The sequence below is a fragment of the Nicotiana attenuata genome, chromosome 5 (genome assembly GCF_001879085.1).
Source record: "Nicotiana attenuata strain UT chromosome 5, NIATTr2, whole genome shotgun sequence".
Classification (NCBI taxonomy): Eukaryota; Viridiplantae; Streptophyta; class Magnoliopsida; order Solanales; family Solanaceae; genus Nicotiana; species Nicotiana attenuata.
This window is the reverse complement of record NC_031993.1, coordinates 8,115,908-8,137,017: the sequence shown is the minus strand read 5'-3', so window position 1 is coordinate 8,137,017 and position 21,110 is coordinate 8,115,908. Positions and strand designations below refer to the sequence as shown.

The 21,110-nt window shown below is 36.8% G+C and overlaps 3 protein-coding genes across 3 annotated transcripts; 2 read left to right on the top strand and 1 right to left on the bottom strand.

The window, feature by feature from the left end:
- On the top strand, positions 11,559-13,356 carry LOC109225251 (vignain-like). The gene is made up of 4 exons (XM_019389851.1): positions 11,559-12,200; positions 12,340-12,575; positions 12,676-12,816; positions 12,894-13,356. The coding sequence occupies exons 1-4, from the start codon at positions 11,759-11,761 to the stop codon at positions 13,158-13,160; spliced, it is 1,086 nt and encodes a 361-aa protein (XP_019245396.1). The 5' UTR covers positions 11,559-11,758; the 3' UTR covers positions 13,161-13,356.
- LOC109225252 (peptide methionine sulfoxide reductase) lies at positions 13,497-15,314 on the bottom strand. The gene is made up of 2 exons (XM_019389852.1): positions 14,904-15,314; positions 13,497-13,908 (listed from the first exon to the last, which is right to left on the bottom strand). Exons 1-2 carry the CDS (start codon positions 15,237-15,239, stop codon positions 13,654-13,656), a joined length of 591 nt encoding a protein of 196 aa, XP_019245397.1. The 5' UTR covers positions 15,240-15,314; the 3' UTR covers positions 13,497-13,653.
- Positions 17,266-18,144, top strand: LOC109225936 (protein FAR1-RELATED SEQUENCE 5-like). Its single transcript, XM_019390744.1, has one exon. It carries the CDS (start codon positions 17,266-17,268, stop codon positions 18,142-18,144), a length of 879 nt encoding a protein of 292 aa, XP_019246289.1.

Below are 21,110 nucleotides of genomic sequence, written 5' to 3'. Positions count from 1 at the left end.
AACCTAAGTTATTGAAGAATTAACCTAAATAGTCGTCCACCCAACCGTTTGAACTAAAAATAGCTGGTGGAGGTATAATATATACATAAGTTATGTATTATATGTGTATAATTATGGATAATTAATGTACAAACTATGTATATGGCTAGAAAAAGTAAATAATGAATATGGCTGGCTATTTGTGTAAGGATCCCAAGTTAATTCCAAAAAATTGCACGGGCACCCTATTGCCCCCATTTAACCTATACCAACTTTTAAAAAAAGTTTTAACTACCGACTTTTTAAACAACTTCAGGCCTCTTTCTCCTCCCCCCCCCCCCACCCCCCCTTCCTCCTCCTCCTTCTTCGGGTGACAGTGATTTTATATGGTATTTGTGAACATATTTTAAGGTAGTTTATGATGTTTTACGGTGGTGAGCTGTTATGACGCTTTATTTTTACTATTGCTTAGGGTTTCTTCTTCTTCTTTTTCTTAATTGCAAAATGGGCTCATTAGATTTATTGTTGTTTTGACAAATTGGTGATTGTAGTTTGTTCATGTTGATATTTGGAGGCTATATTTCAAATTTGAGTTCATTTGGAGTGGATTTAGGTATTAAATCGTATATTTGGTTGTTATAATTCGAAGAATAAATTTCTGTTTCTAGGCAATTTGCATTTCAGGTCTATTTGGCCTTAAGTGCATGAAAACGTTAGTTGCACTTCAGACCTTTTTACCTTAAGTGCATCTGAATTGCAATTTTTCACTTCAGACTTATTGGCCTTAAGTGTAGCAAAACGTTTGTTGCACTTCAGATCTTTTGGCCTTAAGTGCATGTGAAGTACAATTTTTCACTTCAGACTTATTGGCCTTAAGTGTAGCAAAACGTTTGTTGCACTTCAAACCTTTTGGCCTTAAGTGCATCTGAAGTGCAATTTTTCACTTCAAACTTATTGGCCTTAAGTTTTGTTGCACTTCAGACCTTTTGGCCTTAAGTACATCTGAAGTGCAATTTTTCACTTCAGACTTATTGGCCTTAAGTGAAGGAAAACGTTTGTTGCACTTCAGACTTTTTGGCATAAGTGCATATGAAATGCAATTTTTTACTTCAGACTTATTGGCCTTAAGTGCATGAAATCATTGGTTGCACTTCAGACCTATTTGGCCTTAAGTGCAATTTTTTCACTTCAGACTAATTTTTTTAACTTCAGACCCGATAAGTCTAAAGTTGATCGTAAAGTGGGTACGCTTGCAATCATATTTTGTAAAGTGGGTATAGTTTCAATTGTGATCCCAAAACCGGGTATAGATGCAAAAACCCCAGTTAATTCATCTAAAAGTTGGGCTGATTTGGCCTTAATATGTTTGTCAAAGAGAACTTGTCAAAGAGGGTGTTTGGATTGGCTTATTTTAAGTGCTTACTGGCTTTTAAGCACTTTTTTAGTTTTTGTTGTGTTTAGCAATGATAAAAAATGCTTAAAATCACTTATTTTTAGGCATAAAAAATACAAAAATGAGCCAAAAGCCAAAAGTTGGATATTACCAACTTATGGCTTTTGACGTTTAGCTTATAAGCTACTTTTTAAAAGTCAATCCAAACACCCTTAAAATATTCTTATTCAACTTATTTTTGGTTTGATATGTTATAGATAAGGGGCAATATCATATATACCTACTTTTGGGATTACCACAATGTTATACTCGCATTGCACAAAATTTTGTAAAGTATACCCCTCGGATCTGAAGTAATTCAATCTCTTCAAAGCAACTTCAGAAATCAAATCTGAAGTTCTTCTATCTTTCAAATGCGACTTTAGAAATTTGAATCTTAAGTAGTTCAATCTATTGAATGCAACTTTAGATTTCGAATTTTAAGTTCTGAACATAAACTTGTTTTTCGAATTTCAACAATCCAATGCATGATTCAATGCTCAAATCTACTCCAAATGAGCTCAAATTTGAAACATGACTTTCAAATATCATAAAGAACAAATCTCAATCATCAAATTGTCAAAATAATAATAACTTTAACAAACCTTTTGCAACTAAGAAAAAGAAGAAGAAACTCTAAGCACAAAGAAGAAGAAAACAACAGTAAACAAGAAGAGAAAAGTGTATGAATCTGAAGTTATCCAAAATTTGGGGATCAGTTAAAATTTTTTTAAAAAGTGCGTACAAATTCAATGGTGGTGCAAAACTGAGTGCCACATGAAAATTTTACTATAAATAGCTGTAATAAAGAGAAAATATTTTATTAGTTTTGTTTGGTGATTAAACAAATTATAAGAAAACAAACAAACAAATAAAAAGTTTGTTAGAGTTGGGGGGTTAGATAATGATCTATTATTAGCATATTTTGATTTAATCCATCTCACTCCTAGTAACGTTCGCATGGGTTAACAATTCATGCCATTTTGATGCGTCCAATTTCAGTCCAACCAGCTCATTTGCTGTTTTTACTTGCCATGTTCGAACTCTCAATTTTCATACTCAATCTACCTTTTGTATCATAATTAATTCCAGAATTATCTAATAATTAATTTCGTCATTAGGAAACAATGGAGGTAGAATCTAATTAATAAAATGTGTAATATTCCTCAAATTAACTAATAGAGGCGTCAAGAAATGTTAATCTTAGAGCCTGTTTGGCCAAGCTTCTAGGAGGCCACCAAAAGTACTTTTTTTGGCCAAAAAAGTACTTTTTGAAAAATTTAACGTGTTTGGTCAAAATGAAAAAGTACTTCTTAGCAGCAGTAGAAGCAGTTTTTCTGCTTCTGATGAGAAGCTACAAATTTTAGCTTCTTCCAAAAAGTAGAAGCAGAAGCAGAAAGTTAATTTATTCAAGACAAAAATAACCTTACAATAAATTTATATTTTTCAAATTATCCCTCATTAATTAATTTTTCTTTTCCTTTTCCTTTTCTTTCCTGCTATACATTTATTCTCTTTTTTATTTTAATCAATTTTTTATTCTCTTTCTCCTATTCTTAAGAGTAGATTTTAAATTTATATTGAATGATGTATTTTGACATATTTAAATTATCATGTAAATAATAAGTAATACCAAACACTCAATATTGTTTCTTTGGAATAACTATATTTATATTAATTAAAATTTTTAATTTATATTTTTACTTTACGTTTTATATTTTAATTGAATTCTTTTCTACTAAATGTTTAAATTTATTTTTCTTTTCTAAATAATACTAATCGCAAATTTAAACCTTTACTGTCCTTTTTCGTAATTTGATACTTAAAAGTGCTTTTTTAAAGATTGGCCAAACACGATGAGCTTGCAAAATGCACTACTCAAACGAATCGGCCAAACACAAACTACTTATTTTGCAAAAGTACTTTTTCATAAAGCACTTTTGAATAAAAGCGCTTTTCAAAATAAGTAGTTTTTGGCAACTTGGCCAAACGGGCTCTTACTTAAAAAGTATAATGTGTTATAAATAGAATTGTATTTATGGTGAATGTCTATATTTAGAGAGATTCTAGGGTTCATTGCTTGGTGGCTAAGTCACCCTCTCCCTAGACATAGAGGGTTCTATTCTATTGTAATTCATCCCAAAATCAATAAGAATTCTCTCTCACTACTTTTCTTTGCAATATTATTCTTCTTCTTTTATTGTTTTATAACACGTTATCAGCACGAGACTCTAACCAATTGAGTAGAAGCTTTGGGATTGAGCATAATAATTGTCAATTGTTCCATGAACTTCCTTCATGATTAAATTCTGGATTTAAGGTAAGTATCTTACTTTATTTTTCTGTTTTAAATTCTTGAAATTCTATAATTTAATTTTGTATACAAGCAAAGACAACAAAGTTTGATTATAACTCTAATGGAGTTTGTAAGAAATTATCACCACCTGAAGTGGTAAAATTTCTATGTCTTGCCATGATCAAATTCATGTATGATTATGAGCACAAGAAGTGGAAACCTGTCCCATTGAATTTGCTCCATTCTCATTCCCTTAAGAGAATGTGATAACAATATGCAATAAGTCTGAAAGAAGACAAAATTATTATCATAAAGGTATCAATGGATGTGGACGTGGTAATAGACGAAATTATAATCGTCATTATCGTGGTAATGAGAATAATAAGGATTCTCAAAATAAGCCTTCACTCTATGAAGTTAATGTTTGTCATCGATTTGACATAAGATTTCGTAAAGCACATACAAATGACTATGGTTCATTCATGATGTGAATGTGAAAACATCTGATTTATGAATACATATTCATTCTTGGAAGAATATAAATGTGCTAGTGGTAGTGAATATACCACACTCACCTCTAAAAGGAGGTTTGAGATGATATAAGAAAATAATGTCATCATTATGGCATGAATGGTCATTGGTTACGTACCTATTGCACGCCAAATATTTTGGCAGTGTGATTATTAATGAATAACATTAATGCAAGAAACATATCTTGCATATAATTATGACCATAACCATAATGATATAACTTTCTCTTTAAAAGAGATATTCACCATATGGATGTTGATGAATATGTGGTAGTACCAAATTAATTGAGAGCTCTGGAAGAGCCAATTATTACTATTTTAGAGGAATAAAATTGATTATCAATAAGGCATTATGTTGTAGTAAGTCTCAAAGAAGCTTAGTTCCTAAAGTATTCGCGAAAGCCGTTGGTCATACTGAGATAAAGGAAAGATTTAATATCTTCTATTACTACAACTTGTAGCGGGGTAATATGTATGTGAAAAGCTACCCGCTTTATTCTCCAGTTTGTACTACACAAACAAAAGAATGTCACAATTAAGTGGATATTTATTGATATAAAAACCCATATCATAATAAACTTGGATTTTATCGATAATTGCACACGTCATGGTGTAAACCTAGTCTTTATCAATATTGATAATTTATCCAGTTGGCATAATCAGTTTAGCCATATCAATTTAAGCATGATGTGCAAAAATACAAGAGAATTCACATGGGTAAATATTAAAGAACTAGAAAGTTCTTTATGAATTCTCTTATGTTGCATGTTCTCATTAATTAATATACCAACTAAAATGGGGATTGAATCCCATGAATGTTGGAAATATCAAAGGTGATTATGGGCCCATTCGCCTGCCATGTATACCACATAAGATGCATCTATGGGATGGTTACATGTGCGATTATTATTATCCCGCAACATGGTGTTTGCGAGGTAACTTGCTCAATAATTTGATTTAGAGCATAATTTTCAGATTTTTTATTCAAGATAGTTCATCTTGATAAGTTGGTTTACATCACAGTTGGTTTAGAAAAATAATTTATTGAGTGCCTCCACTTGATAGCTAAACAATTGCTTATGAGAACGAAATTTGGTATATCAGTTTGATATACGTTATATACGAAAGTATATTATTTTCTCCCCTCACAAGTGGTTCAGGGTAAGGAACCAAATAATTCCATCTTATTATTATTGATGTGCGGTGTATATTTAACACCATAACGTACAAACACAAAAGGTGGATTCTCAAAGTTGAGGTAACAATTTAGTTTTTCTAACATGAAAGGGAGACATNACCGGAGCAGGTTATGCAGGGTTTACAGACACCGGGAGCAGCTCCAGCTCAGCCGGTTGCACCAGTTCAGGACTTTGTAGTTCCAGTCATGCCAGACGACGAGCAACGTCGTCTCCAGAGGTTCAGTAGGCTCCAGCCTCCATTTTTCAGTGGTGCTCAGGGCGAGGATGCCCAGGGATTTCTGGACAAGTGTCAGCGTATGCTTCGGACAGCAGGGATTTTGGAGACCAGCGGGGTAGCATTCACCGCATTTCACTGGGGCTGCCTTCACATGGTGGGAGTCGTATGAACGGCGTAGGCCGGTAGGTGCAGCGCCCTTGTCATGGCAGGAGTTCTCCACTATCTTTTTGGAGAAGTGGGTACCACAGTCTTAGAGAGAGGAGCTGCGTAGGCAGTTCGAGTGGCTTCGACAGGGAGACATGACTGTGACCCAGTATGAGGCGAGATTTTCTGAGTTGGCCCATCATGCCTCGTGGATAGATCCGACCGACAGAGAGAGGATCAAGAGGTTTGTAGATGGACTAAACTATCACCTCCGTGTTCTGATGACTCGAGAGAGAGTTCTGGGTATTTCCTTTGAGGATGCAGTTGATATTGCTCGTGATATTGAGATGGCTCGCCGTCAGGACAGAGAGGAGAGGGAGGCCAAGAGGCCTCGAGGTTCTGGTAGCTTCAGTGGTGCTCCGTCTAGGGGTCAGTTCCAGCAGAGCAAAGGTCGTTCATTTAGGCCTCCTCAGTCAGCTCGCTCTGAGTATCGTGGGTCATCTTCCAGCCGAGGTCATCAGGGGTATCAGTAGAGTCAGCCATCCCTCGGCGCTCTTCCAGCTCAGGGTTCATCACGAGCTCCATCTGTTTAGGGTTCCTCCAGACCGAGTGTGTCAGCCAGTCACTCTGATGTGAGGGGTTCCCTTCAGTCCCATTCCCCAGCACCCGGGAGCTGTTATGAGTGCGGGGAGGTTGGGCACATGTGGAGGCAATGTCCTCGGCGCCGTGGTAGTCAGTCTCAGCAGAGGGGTCAGCCCTCGTCTTCTGGCCCATCTTCTTCAGCACCCGCCCCGCCAGCTAGGGGTGAGAGTCAGGCAGCTAGGGGTCACCCCAGAGGGGGAGGCCGATCGGGCGGTGGCTAGGCACGATTCTATGCTCTCCCAGACAGGAGAGACGCTATTGCATCAGATGCTGTTATCACAGGTATTATCTCAGTCTGCCACAGGGATGCCTCTGTCTTATTTGATCCCGGTTCTACCTACTCTTATGTGTCTTTATATTTTTCCCATCACCTGGGTACGACCCGTGGGTGTCTTGCTTTACCTGTGTATGTATCTACCCCAGTGGGTGATACTATTGTTGTAGACCATGTGTATCGGTCTTGTCTAGTGACTATTGGGGGTCTGGAGACCCGAGTTGATTTGTTGCTGTTGAGCATGGTAGATTTTGATGTTATTCTGGGTATGGATTGGCTATCTCCGTGCCATGCTATTCTGGACTGTCATGCCAAGACAGTCACATTGGCCATACCGGGTGTTCCGAGGATTGAGTGGCGTGGCATGACTGACTATGTTCCTAGCAGAGTGATCTCTTTCCTAAAGGCCCAGCGGATGGTTGGGAAAGGTTGTCTATCGTATTTGGCTTTTGTGAGAGATGTTGGAGCTGAGACTCCTAGTCTTGATTCTGTGCCCGTTGTGAGGGACTTCCCTGATGTGTTTCCAGCAGACATGCCGGGCATGCCGCCGGACAGGGACATTGATTTTGGTATTGATCTGGTGCCGGGCACTCAGCCCATTTCTATTCCTCCGTATCGCATGGCACTAGCAGAGTTGAAAGAACTAAAGGATAAGCTTCAGGAGCTCCTAGATAAGGGGTTCATTCGTCCGAGTGTGTCACCGTGGGGTGCACCAGTCTTGTTTGTGAAGAAAAAGGATGGCACAATGAGAATGTGCATTGACTACAGGCAATTGAACAAGGTGATAGTGAAGAACAAGTATCCCCTGCCCCGTATTGATGATTTATTTGACCAGCTCCATGGGGCAAGGGTATTCTCCAAGATTGACCTCCGTTCAGGCTATCACCAGCTGAAGATTAGGGACTCAGATATTATGAAGACTGCTTTCCGGACGAGATATGGGCACTATGAGTTTCTGGTTATGTCCTTTGGGTTGACTAATGCCCCAACAACATTCATGCACTTGATGAACAGTGTATTTCGGCCGTATCTAGATTCATTTGTGATTGTTTTTATTGATGACATCCTGGTGTACTCGCGTAGCCAGGAGGAGCACGCACAGTATTTGAGAGTGGTATTACAGAGATTGAGGGAGGAGAAGCTTTATGCAAAGTTCTCCAAGTGTGAGTTCTGGCTTGGTTCTGTGGCTTTTCTGGGGCACGTGGTGTCCAGCGATGGTATTCAGGTAGATCCTAAGAAGATAGAGGCGGTCCAGAGTTGGCCTAGACCGTCCTCAGCCACGGAGATTCGGAGTTTCCTCGGTTTGGCGGGTTATTATCGCCGGTTCGTCCAGGGTTTTTCATCTATTGCTTCACCCTTGACCAAGTTGACTCAGAAGGGTGCACCATTTGTGTGGTCTGATGAGTGCGAGGAGAGCTTTCAGAAGCCAAGACAGCTTTGACCACGGATCCAGTGTTGGTATTGCCATCAGCTTCAGGTTCTTACACTGTGTATTGTGATGCTTCGAGAGTTGGGATCGGATGTGTGTTGATGCAGGAGGGTAGAATTATTGCATATGCTTCTCGTCAGTTGAAGCCCCATGAGAAGAACTACCCTGTACATGATTTGGAGTTGGCTGCTACAGTTCATGCTTTGAAGATTTGGAGGCACTACCTATATGGCGTGTCCTGTGAGGTATTCACCGATCATCGCAGCCTTCAGCACCTGTTCAAGCAAAAGGATCTTAATTTGAGACAGTGGAGGTGGTTGGAGTTACTCAAGGACTATGATATTACTATTTTGTACCACCCGGGGAAGGCCAATGTGGTGGTCGATGCTTTGAGCCGGAAGGCGGTCAGTATGGGTAGCTTGGCGTACATTCCAGTTGGGGAGAGTCCCTTTGCAGTTGATGTTCAGGCATTGGCCAATCNAAAATATGAGATGTGTCATGGCATTATCCTAAAATATTCAACAAAGGACAATAAAATTATGTAATATAAATATTGCTAATTAAAATGCCATAATAAAAATAAACATAATCTAAAAGTACTAAGTCATGCTAAAATAAGTAGACTTATTATAAGGGAGTATTAATTACATGACTAAACACTAAAGAAAAAACAAAAATATGTTATGCATTTTTATCTAACTTATTGCAAAACAAAAAATAGATATTCAATACATTGCCGTTCGTAGTATTGAATTGAATGTCTTTTGTTAGCATTAATATTGATTTGATTTTGGTTTGGACTTTTGTTAGCATTATTTAAGTTAATAATATTAATGGCTATAAAACTTATTGGAACATTCAAAAGTTATATGTCCAGTCTTGAAATAATACCTTAAAAGATAAAATTATGAAAAAGTTAAAGAAATATTTATAAATTACATCACAATAAGTATATTTATATATTAAATATAACTAAAATTTCTATATATGTAATGTCGGGTTGGTTTGGTTTCGGTTTGACTTTATTTAGTTAAAACCAAACCAAACCAATTATGGTCGGTTTTTTTCTTTCCAACACCAAACCAAATCAACTATAGTCGGGTATTTTTTCTCGATTTGACTCGGATTATCGGGTTTGTGCGGTTTGTTGGTTTCCTTTGTACACCGATAGTCGCCAGTCGGTGTATATAGCTAACAGAAATAACAGACATTATACTATCTAGCTAATAGGATCTTTTTGAGAAGCAACACTGACATATATAGATGATTACAGGGTGCCGTTGCTTCACAAATTTGCCTAAAACTGGCAGCCAATTAAGCCAAGGCAATGTAAAGCCGCGTACTACTTTATACGCAACAATAGGCATGCAATGCAAGCAAAGTTTTCCTCGTTTCCTCTGTTTCGACGAACTACCCATGTGAGCAGGGGCGGATTTAGGGGCGCAAGGGGTGCACCCGAACCCCCTTCGCCGAAAAATTATACTATATATATAAGACAAAATCTGATTTTTATCTTTATATATTAAGTTTTGAACCCCCTTAACACAACCTAAAAGTGTAGTTTAGTGGTCAAGGGGGTTCAAAACATTCATAACGTCACAGGTTCAATACCCACTAGCTACAAAAAAAATTTTTGAACCCCCTTCGTGGAGATCCTGCCTCCGCCACTGCATGTAAGTGTGACCCTTCATTCGCTAGTTTCATCCTCCAGTTTTTGTTCTATCTTTTTCCTTTTCAAAATATGAAAAGTTAGTGCCCAAAACAAATTAAAAGGGCTCAAATCCTCTGTTACATGATGTAAACTAACAGAAAATGCACTTGCATGTTCTAGTTAATCATTTATAAAATATAATAAGAAATTACAACCAATTAAAATAATCAACGCAATAAAACAACAAAAGTGAATAATTAGAAATATCTATGTTACGCACGCACGCATAGATAGCTTCGGAGATTCCGAGCAACATAGAGAAATACTAGTTTGTAGGTAAAGCAACACGTAATGAAGGAAAAATTTCTCCATAGTTTCATAATATCGAGCCAAACGCAACTGAGGTTTGCATAATCTCTTTTGTTTTGATATGTCGAAGATATTCGAATAAGAATTTAACTTTATCGAATTAATCGAATTAAAATCTTAATTAGTACTATTTTATTTGTTAAATTATATTTTCAACTGTTATTTATATTTTCTTTCCTTATTACATACAGAACCACATCGTTTTAGTTAAATGAAAAGAAAAAATTTGCTTATAAGTTGGCGTAGTGTTGCACAAAGCGTTAAGAGGGAGCTGGCACATGGGCTAATTAAAGACATAATTCTTGCCACAAGAAACTACCTTTTTTCGCCGACCTTTTTATATTTCCTTCAAGAAAAAGGAACTTTTCCAAAAAGAAATTAAATCTTAATATCAGTTATCACATAAAGCAGTTATGGTTATACACATTCTTATTCTCCAAACTTGCTACGTATCGACGAGTCTCTAACAATATAACTAACGTTCGTCATTCTCTTTTAATATCAACACGTTAACTTGTTCAACTTGAAAACTCTTTTTCACCTTTTCTAATATACAATATAAGCTATTCAAAAATTTCGTCAAGGGTATTCAAACTTTAAAAATAAATCAATAATTTTTTTGTCCATGAATAGTGTACCAAATTTTATACATCAAACTACACAACATATAGCTAAACAATAAAAAAACTTTTAATAGAACTATAATTTTATAAATCAAAATTAAAACACAACATTAAAATTTTTTGTAGAGTTTGATTTTTAAGTAGCTGCTCAATCTTTCATTTTGAAAGTCAAACTTGAATGTCACTGGACTTTCTCACAACTTCGTTCCCCTGCATTTTTTTCATCTTTAGCACAACTTCGTTCCTTGTATTTTTTCCCTCTTTAGCAGTTCCATATTAATCGGTTTCATTTCGATCAATCAGTCAAGATGATTGGCTTGGACAGTTACAAAATTATTTTTAAGATTAGTTGTTTATTTTTACATAAATTTTAAGTTTTAAGAGTTATTTTATTAGGAAATTTTTTAAATTGAAAAAGAATCAAATTGACCACACATGGTAGTTTCCCATTTAGTTTTGGCAAACAAAATGAGCAGAACTTTGAACCCGTGAACAACAAATCAATTTGAATAACCATGAACCGTTGGACTCCCTCACTCAACTATGTTAAGGTCTAAGGATGTTTAAAATATAATATATATAACCATATAAAGTAGTACTTAACTAATATATACGGTATAATTTTTCGGCCAAGGTCAAAGGTCGCTACGCCACTGCTCACTGCCTAATTGAAAGTCACATTTCTCTCCTTTTTATCTGTTAAAAAGTTTTTCGACTCTGTAAAACCTAAAAACGCACTTATAAATACGTTGCTTGTGTAGGCAAAGTGTGTATACCCATTGCTTATCTCCATAATTCTATTACCCTATCTCCACTTCTCCTTCTATTATTGTTGAGTGTTGTTTATTCCCATAAGGAATCCATCACTTCCTTTCATTTATAATCATCACTTGTAGCGCTATCTCCTTGAATACTCTTCTATAAAAAGCCTTGTCATAGTCCCTTAATTTCCATCTTGAGTCAAGTTTTAAACATGAAGAAATTATTACTACTTCTTTTCGCTTTAGCTTTGGTTCTTAGGCTTGGGGAGAGTTTCGATTTCCACGAAAAGGAGTTGGAAACTGAAGAAAAATTGTGGGAATTGTATGAGAGATGGAGAAGCCATCACACCGTATCGAGGAGCCTTGACGAGAAAGACAAGAGGTTCAATGTGTTCAAGGCTAATGTACACTATGTTCACAACTTCAACAAGAAGGATAAGCCTTATAAGTTGAAACTGAACAAGTTTGCAGACATGACTAACCATGAATTCAGACACCATTATGCTGGTTCCAAGATTAAGCATCATCGCACTTTTCTAGGAGCTTCACGAGCAAATGGAACCTTCATGTATGCCAACGAGGATAGTGTCCCTCCCTCTGTTGACTGGAGGAAGAAGGGTGCTGTTACTCCTGTCAAAGACCAAGGCAAATGTGGTAAGCAAGGAGTAATATAATGCTATTTTACACCACTCTAGCATAATAACATACTATATAGAAAAGGGTAAACAATATGATATTCTTTTGAAATATTAAAGCTGATGATGGAAACTGATCGATCTCTTGCATGTTATAGGAAGTTGCTGGGCATTTTCAACTGTGGTCGCAGTAGAGGGGATAAACCAAATCAAAACAAATGAGTTAGTATCTTTATCTGAACAAGAACTTGTTGACTGTGACACTAGCCAAAACCAAGGATGCAATGGAGGGTTGATGGACAACGCATTTGAATTCATCAAGAAAAAGGGAGGCATCAATACTGAGGACAACTATCCATACATGGCTGAAGATGGCGAGTGTGACATTCAAAAGGTAAGGCTCTGTGATTATTAACTGATAGATGGTTACATCAGTAGGATCTCTTATCAGTCTTGTACCTAATACACGAGCATGAATTTTATCGAATTGGCAGAGAAATTCTCCCGTGGTATCAATTGACGGACATGAAGATGTTCCTCCTAATGATGAGGGTTCCCTACTTAAAGCAGTAGCCAACCAGCCTGTTTCTGTAGCTATACAAGCTTCAGGTTCTGATTTCCAGTTCTACTCTGAGGTAAATGATAGACCATTCATCTCATGTTAAAAAGTTTTTACTAGTTACAAACATTTACGGAACTGTAAATATGGCAGGGTGTATTCACCGGAGATTGTGGTACAGAGCTGGACCATGGTGTGGCAATTGTGGGCTATGGCACAACCCTCGATGGAACCAAATACTGGATTGTGAAGAACTCGTGGGGACCTGAATGGGGAGAAAAAGGATACATTAGGATGCAACGCGAGATTGATGCTGAAGAGGGGTTGTGTGGTATAGCAATGCAACCATCTTACCCCATCAAGACTTCATCAAGCAACCCCACAGGATCTCCTGCAACAGAACCTAAGGATGAACTCTAAGTTACATATTATCCATTCAGCCTCATTTAGTGTCTGTTTTAGTTTCTGTGCAAGTAATAGGCAACTACTCATAAGAATGTGTAACATAAGATGCATTTAGTTTCATGGTGTAACTTTATAATGTTCTGTAAACTGCATTGGAATATGATTTAATGAACATTTCCTTTCCTGCAACAAGCGTTCTTCAAAATAAACAGTTTGGTATTGGAATAACTGGGCGTGTAGTTGTTTTAATCCAACAAGAGGACCAAAGGATTGGTATTACTATGCTTGATATTGCTTTCAAGCACAAGCATCCTCACTTAGGACTTCAACTAGTTAAGGCATAAGATGAGGAGAGATAAAGACCAAGAGGACAATAGTTTCCATTCAAAAGACAAAGTACTTGTAAGAAAAATCAAGAACCATTGACATATTTATTTAAGAGTAGGAATAAGCAAAGACAAAGGCCCATCAAATTCTTCGTACGTGCTTGCTACAAAGACCAACTATGTCAACCGTAGCACCTTATTGGGTCATTGCAGCCCTTTGCAGCAGACTGCTTGGCACCTCTGCCACCACCCTTTTCTAAATATTGTTGGTGATACTCTTCAGCTCTATAAAATCTCTTTGCAGGAAGAATTTCTGTTACAATCTTCTTATCCGCAAATTCCTTCTGCTTAGCTTCCAACGATTCCCTTGCGAGTTGAGCCTGAGCCTCATTATAGTAGTATATTCCTGAGCGGTATTGATTCCCCACATCATTACCCTAGCAACAACCATCATCATGAGATCTATATATTGCTCTTTGTGAATGTTAAACTCTAGCTAGAGGCAAAAATCACACTCAAGAATACAAAAACATATACAGTCAAACCTCTCTATAACAGCCTCATTTGTTCCGAAATTTTTTGGCTCGTATAGTGAAGTGTTGTTATAGAGGACATAAATTATAACATAATATAATATTTGGTTCCGAGAAAAACTCGGCTTTTATAGTGAATGGCTATTGTACAGGGATGTTATTATAAAGAGGTGTGACTGTATTAAGTAAGGCAATTAAAAATAGACAGCGGGTCGAGGGTAGAAGAAAACAACCAGCAATAATACCCCTGTGATAGATCCTAAGATAATCATGAGAGTTCAATAATTAAGTCTGCCATGTGGAAATCCTTTCTATATCTGATCCCACAAGGAAATATAAAACAGAGGAAGAAGAAGGAAGAAACTTAAAAATATTTTAGTTACTATATGTGATCAGTACTCGTTTCTGCTAATTTCCCAGCAAAAACCTTCCTTAGCTTTATTAACTATTCCTTATTTTTTCAATCAAGAAAAGCTTCCCAAAACACAATACTTCCTCTGTTCAATTTTGATGACACATTTCACTTATCAAGAGTCAATTTAACTAAAGTTTGAAGCTAAATTGGATTAGTTCAACTCAGTATTTTACTTGTTTTGATCTATAAAAAGAATGATGATGATGAATTAACTTCTTATCTACGTTAGCAAAATGAATGCATAACGTCGAACTAAATAACTAGGCACATAGTGAAATTAGATTCGGAGCAAACTACAACATTGCAGCTAAGGTAGGATCATGCAAAGTTACCTAAATTGTATATTCTCTTCGTAGTAAAAACACAGTAACATTATTTATTATGATTACCAAGTACCATAAATAATTGGAACAAAAATTTCGAGGAATTAAAACAAAAAGACAAAAATAGGACTTAAAAAAATTGAGATGAAGGAATTTGATACCTGGCGATTTAGAGTGGTGGGGTCAATGCGACTCCAAAAGAGAGAAAGCAGATTGGTATATGGGCAGACATTCGGGTCCAACTGGATCCGAATCACCTCTGCATGTTCGGTGGTTCCGGAGCAAACGAGCTTGTAACTTGGGTCGTGGACATGGCCCTGAGAGTAGCCTACCTCCGTCTTCACTACTCCTTCAACCCTCTGGAATGCCAATTCCACTCCCCAGAAGCAGCCTGCTGCGAACTGGGCAAACTCCAGACCCGGATGATCCGGGTTGTCCAGATCCGGATCCAGTGCTGGGTTGGTTGACTTGCTGATATCCTCTTCATTAGAAGCCATTGCTCAATTGTCCTGTTCCTCGTATCTATAAGACATTAGACATTTGTTTATATAGGTAAGACATTAAACTGAACCTGGTCATATAATCAGTTTAGATGCATTATTATATTACCCATTTAATTTCCTTTGAAAAATAATTATATACAACTTGCAATTTGCATTCATCTTAAATTGGTTGACTGAGAGCATAAAATAAAGTTTTGGAAATAGGAATCGTAATATGTCACTTAACTAGGACTCTATGCTACCTAAAAATGAAATATGAATTATGGAAAATAGTCCAATACAAATCTGAATTCGAATCAAACAAATAACTTTTTCATATTTTACTCTTTTTTTTTGAAACATAAACGACGATAATATATTATCAATAAAACATTACATAGGTCTTACATAGTCCCGTAAGACATTTTCATTGCCATACTTGACTAGTTTTTCACACACACTAGAAGTAACATATTTAAACTTAGTACTAGAAACATGCTTGTCCTTTAGCAATTCATGTTCAACAAAAAGACGAGCATGATGAACACATTTAGCCCTTTTGAAGTTCTTCACTCCTTCCTTTGCCAAAAGGTGGGCTACCATGTTGTCTTCTCTGAAGTTATGCTTCAGCATTGGGTACCTCAACTGGTGCATTAACAACTTGCATTCAAAAATAAGATTTGAAAAGTTAGGGTTGTTTTCATTAAGGGATGCTATGATGTCCGTTGAGTCTGTCTCTATTTCGAAATTGTAGAGCTCAAGATATTTTGCAAGCTTCGGTCCTTCATGTACATATTTTACTCTGTTAATGCATGGAAATTCGTAAAAGATATTTTGTTTCCTTGTTTGTTAAACCGATTGCAAGCACTACAAAAGATTTTAAGTCATTCTCGCCGTATATGTTCGTATATACATTTGGATTATCTTACCTGATTTAGAGCCCATTTAGATTGACTTAAAAAAAAAGTGGTTTTCATCAAAAATAGTTTTTAAGTCAAAAAGTAATAAATTAGAATTGCCTAGCTTAATGCTTTTGACTTGTTTTAAGCAGTTTTAAACGTATTTTAAGTACTTTTTGAATTTGTTAAACACCGAAAAAACTAAAAAGAATTTAAAAGCTGATCTGACTAGCTTGAAAGCCAATCCAAACATCCTCTTAATTATTTTTTCCTTTTAAGTCCCTTAATCCTATCAATTGAACTACATAACCAGAAGCAAAATGATGAGTTCCCCAACTACAACTAAACGAGAAGTACACAAACAATCATGCTAAGGACTGATATTTAGGGATTAACAAGTATTTATTTTGTTCTAAAAAATTTTGGGACAATTGCCCTGAAAATTTAAACTAAAAAATTTAAGGGTGATGCTAAACGACCCAACTGTTGTGACACAACTTTGGCCACACGTGTGAAAAGACATCAAAGACCACCTAACTAATTAGCCTACATTTTTCCCTCCAAAACACAAAATTAAATCCCAAGCCTTGAAGTATGCGAAAATTAAATGTAGCCAGCTCAAGAGTCTTTTGCATTATATTTGTATTTTCATTGTATCTATGTGTATTTTATACAAATTATACGATTTAGTGTTTTTAAAAAATTATTGTATTTTCTTCCTTTCTTAAAAACAAATACGTTATACGATTTTGCGTACTTCCTCCTTATCAAACCAAGTCAAGCGGATACTTTCTCCTTCTCTAAAAATGGATTCAAACCAAGAAAATTTGGCGGTGCAACAAAATATGAATCCAAATGAACATAACACAAATACAACAACCATGAATATCAACCAAGATAATAGGTTTGATCGAGTTAGGGACGAGTTGTACAGGTCATTAGGGATGACATCGGACGATAGTTTGTTGAATGAATACGAATGGGTCGATGTTGATTCTCACGGCAGTTACAACAATGATGTGCGCTTAGATGATGATGATGTGAAGAAGCCGATGGAGAATATCATGGAGAAGCTAACGATGATGAGGAGCAGGTTTTAGGAAATGAGTTAGAGTTATGTGATGTTGATCGGGAAATGGAGAATGAATACTGAAGAGGATGTGGTTGTAGGTCCAATCTCTGGAATGCGATTTAGAGATAAAGATTCTTTGTTTGCATTCTACAAAGAACATGCACGAATGAAAGGATTCTCCGTCGTCAAAAGAAATTCCAACAAGAAGGGTGGTGACACTGCCAGGAACATAACTTACTGTTGTGATAGGGCTAGGATTCGCAAAACCAAGTTTACCACCAAGAGTAACAATTGTAAAGCTAGGCTCGCTGTTGTTTTGGATGATTTTGGTTGTTGGCGCGTCTCTAAGGTCGTTCACGATCACAATCATGATTTGCTCCCATCCATATCGCGCCTGATGGCTGGACATAGGTCCGTTTGTGGTTGTTTGAAGAAGGATATCGTAGCTCACAATCGATCTGGCATTAGACCCTCCAAGAATATTAGACTTGCTGAGGTTCAACGTAGTGGACCGCAAAATTTGGGTTGCACTCCAAAGTATTGTAGAAACTTTATTTTAAAGAGTAGAAATTCTGAAATGCAAGAAGGGGACGCACAGTTGCTGCTCAACTTTTTTCGTGAAATGCAGGTAAAGGATAGGGATTTTTTCTATTCAATAGACGTTGATAATATTGGTAGACTGCGAAATGTGGTATGGGTGCATTCACACTGTAAGGCAGTATATGAGCAATTCCATGATGCGATATGCTTTGATACGATGTACCTTGTGAATCGATATAATATGCCATGTGCTACATTTGTTGGCATCAATCATCATAGACAGTCCATCTTACTGGGATGTGCTCTCATGTCTCATGAAGATATCGATAGTTACAAATTAGTTTTTAGAACTTGGCTTGAGGCCATGGGAAATGTCCATCCAGATGCGATCATAACTGATCAGTGTTAGAGCATTAAGGTAGCCATTGTTGAAGTGATGCCAAATACAATACATAGGTATTATATTTGGCATATATTTTCAAAGTTGCCTCTTTACTTAATGTTGATACCCAATTTTTCCTTGTATATTTTTTATATGCGAAATATCTTTAAAATAGCATATATACGCATATATAAGTATATCCTAGCATTTTTACTATTTTCCCCCATAATTTTAAGGTTTTAAAATGATTTATTTCCCTTTTTCATCTATAGAAACCCAATGATTATTTTCATAATTATTATTTTTGGTAGTTTATTTATTAGAATTTTATATTTATGCTAAAATGTAGCTAACATAATTTTTGTATATTTTATAAATTTATTTGGTATTTTAAAGCTAAATTGCATATAATTGCAATATTAGCCTATTTTAAGATTTAATTGCATTTTATACTTACAAAATTGAGTCCGGTATTTTTAATCTAATATTATATATTATTAATTAATTTAGTATCTTTAATTTGTTTCCAGAAAATATTTTACTATTTTTTATAAAATAAATAGGGGAAAAGTGGCTATTTAAACACTAGCCCTACTTATTTCAATTTTAGCCTAAATCAGCCCCCCAATTAAACCCAATTTCAATCCCAAATTGCCCGACCCTATTCTTAAATTACCCGCCCCTGACCCAATTAAATACAACCCGCCCTGCTTCCCGTTTAATCCAGGCCGTTGATCAAAATGATCAACGACCACGCTTCATTCTTTCCTTTTTTAATTTACCAACCTCCCCTTAACCCTAATCATTTTCACCAGCCCGCCGCCTCTGAAACCCTCCATTCTCTCAAACTCTCTCGAATATTCTCAAACCCTATCCGCCTCTTACCATCTCCGCCTTGAAATCCACCGGAATCTATGGCCTCCAAGGCTACGAGAGTCCTACACCGGCCTCCTATTGCTTCTACATGCCTGGTCCTTGAAGATTCAAGGCCTGGACTTGAAGGTTCATACCCAGACCTCTGTCGATTCGGAGTTCCACGGTCATCTCCGGCCTTGCTCTGGCGCACCATGATTGTTTAAGCCTGATTCTGACCTCTCCGACTTAGATCGGTGACCTTTCAAAGCCTTTCTCATCTCTAGGGTTCTTCTGAAACCCTAACCCTTCGAGGTTTTCTCCGATTTCTTTAGATCCGTTGTGTATCTACGCTTTCCCTGAGCTTTCAGACGATTTCCCTAACTTTTCTTCAAAAATTACTTTCAAAACCTTTCTTTTGTGATTTAGGGTTTTCTGAAAATGTTCAAGTGTTTTCTGGCTTTCTTTTCTTTCGTGTGTATTTGCCGCTGCGTTGCTCTTGTATTCTCTTTTACCATATTTCTTATATGCTTCTCTTACTGTGTTCTCCTATATTATGGTCTCGTATGCTTTTCTACTGTGCTGCTATGTTTCTCTTCTATGACGTTCTTGTATGTTCTTCTACTGTGTTCTCGTATGCTTTTCTACTATGTTCTAGTATTTTCTTCTACCATGTTCTGGTATGTTTTGCCTACTATATTTTTTTACTGTGTTCTTAATGTTTTACTATTTTCCTTCTACTGAACCTTGTTTAAGTTTCTTCTAAAAAGATCCTGTTAAGCATGCTTTCCTACTGTTCTTAACAGTCTTTTCTCATTATGCTTCGAATTAGTTTCTTCTACTCTGTTTGCTTCGAACCATTCTACTGTGTTTGCATGTTACTTTGCTATCATGTTTCTCATGAGTTCTGTTGCTGAAAGAAGCATGTTAGAAGTTTCAGTTCTTTTCTGAAACTCCTAAACATGTTTTCGATTCAATTGCTTGCCCTCTCATCTTAGCTTCGTGATTTGCTTGAACTAGGGTTTTTATTTTAGAACCCCTAACTCTTTCAGACCAACTTCGAGTTTGGACATCCGTGTTTGCATATGATTCTGGATTTTTTACTAAACTCTTCTACACTGGATTTTCTATTGATGACATGACAATTTTCTTTCATGCTTAACATGTTCGTATGCTCCTTATATATGAGGAACTTCCCTTTAAAGTGGTTTTTCAAACTTGTGATTAATTCAGAATCCCTTCTAAAATNGAGGCCGAGGGCCATATGTGAGGATATGTGTGAAGAGGCTTTCAGGCCTCGAGTGCATTGTGAGGAGGCTTTCAGGCCTCGAGTGTATTGTGAGCAGGCTTTTAGGCCTCGTATTGATATTGTTCAGGCTTTCAGGCCTTGTTGGTAGCGCTTGGGCTGTAGGGGCCCCTCCGGAGTCTGCACACCCACAGTGAGCGCGGGTACCCATCTAGAGTGATTAAATATTGAACAGTGGTAACAATGACACTGTTATACGCGTTTGGTCAGGTAACAATGACTGACCAGTGGTAACAATGGCACGTAATACTGGCTGTTTGGTCAGGTAACAATGGCTGACCGGTCAGGTAACAATGGCTGACCATACTTGAGCATACTTGTTTTATTAATTGTTTTCAAAGAGATTTTCTTCCTATATTTCACTGGTTTCTGCTGTTTATCTGATGTTGCTGCTTGAGATAGCATTATTTGTGTCCTTGTGGGATTTTATGTTCTCAGTCGTTATTTAATTTTATTACTCACTGGGTCGGAGTACTCACATTACTTCTTGCACCATGTGTGCTGAGACAGGCACAGCTGAGTTCGTACCTAAGCGCTGATTTCCTTCCAGACCAGGCGGACTAGGAGAGACGAGGTAGCTGTCGACGTCTACAGCCCCGTTCTTCCTTATCTTCTGTATATTTTATTCATCTTCAGACTATGTTTCCAGACTTGTAGTATTTTCATAAACTCTGTAGTAGCTCGTGACTTGTGACACCCCGATCATCGGGCTGAGTTGGGATGGTTTTCCCCCGTTATGTTACGTTTATTTCCGTACTTATGATAAATTAGTATCTATGGTTTAAACCTGTTATGCTAAGAAATTGTCAAAAGCAGTCTTGATTGTTCTGGTGGC

Excerpts from the sequence above, each read along its gene's own strand:
- LOC109225936 (XM_019390744.1), top strand. The coding sequence starts at position 17,266 with ATGAATACTGAAGAGGATGTGGTTGTAGGTCCAATCTCTGGAATGCGA.
- LOC109225252 (XM_019389852.1), bottom strand. The coding sequence starts at position 15,239 with ATGGCTTCTAATGAAGAGGATATCAGCAAGTCAACCAACCCAGCACTG. Across the intron at positions 13,909-14,903 it reads CCACCACTCTAAATCGCCAG|GGTAATGATGTGGGGAATCA; the intron begins GTATCAAATTCC and ends GGTTGTTGCTAG.
- LOC109225251 (XM_019389851.1), top strand. The coding sequence starts at position 11,759 with ATGAAGAAATTATTACTACTTCTTTTCGCTTTAGCTTTGGTTCTTAGG. Across the intron at positions 12,201-12,339 it reads CAAAGACCAAGGCAAATGTG|GAAGTTGCTGGGCATTTTCA; the intron begins GTAAGCAAGGAG and ends TGCATGTTATAG. Across the intron at positions 12,576-12,675 it reads GCGAGTGTGACATTCAAAAG|AGAAATTCTCCCGTGGTATC; the intron begins GTAAGGCTCTGT and ends TCGAATTGGCAG.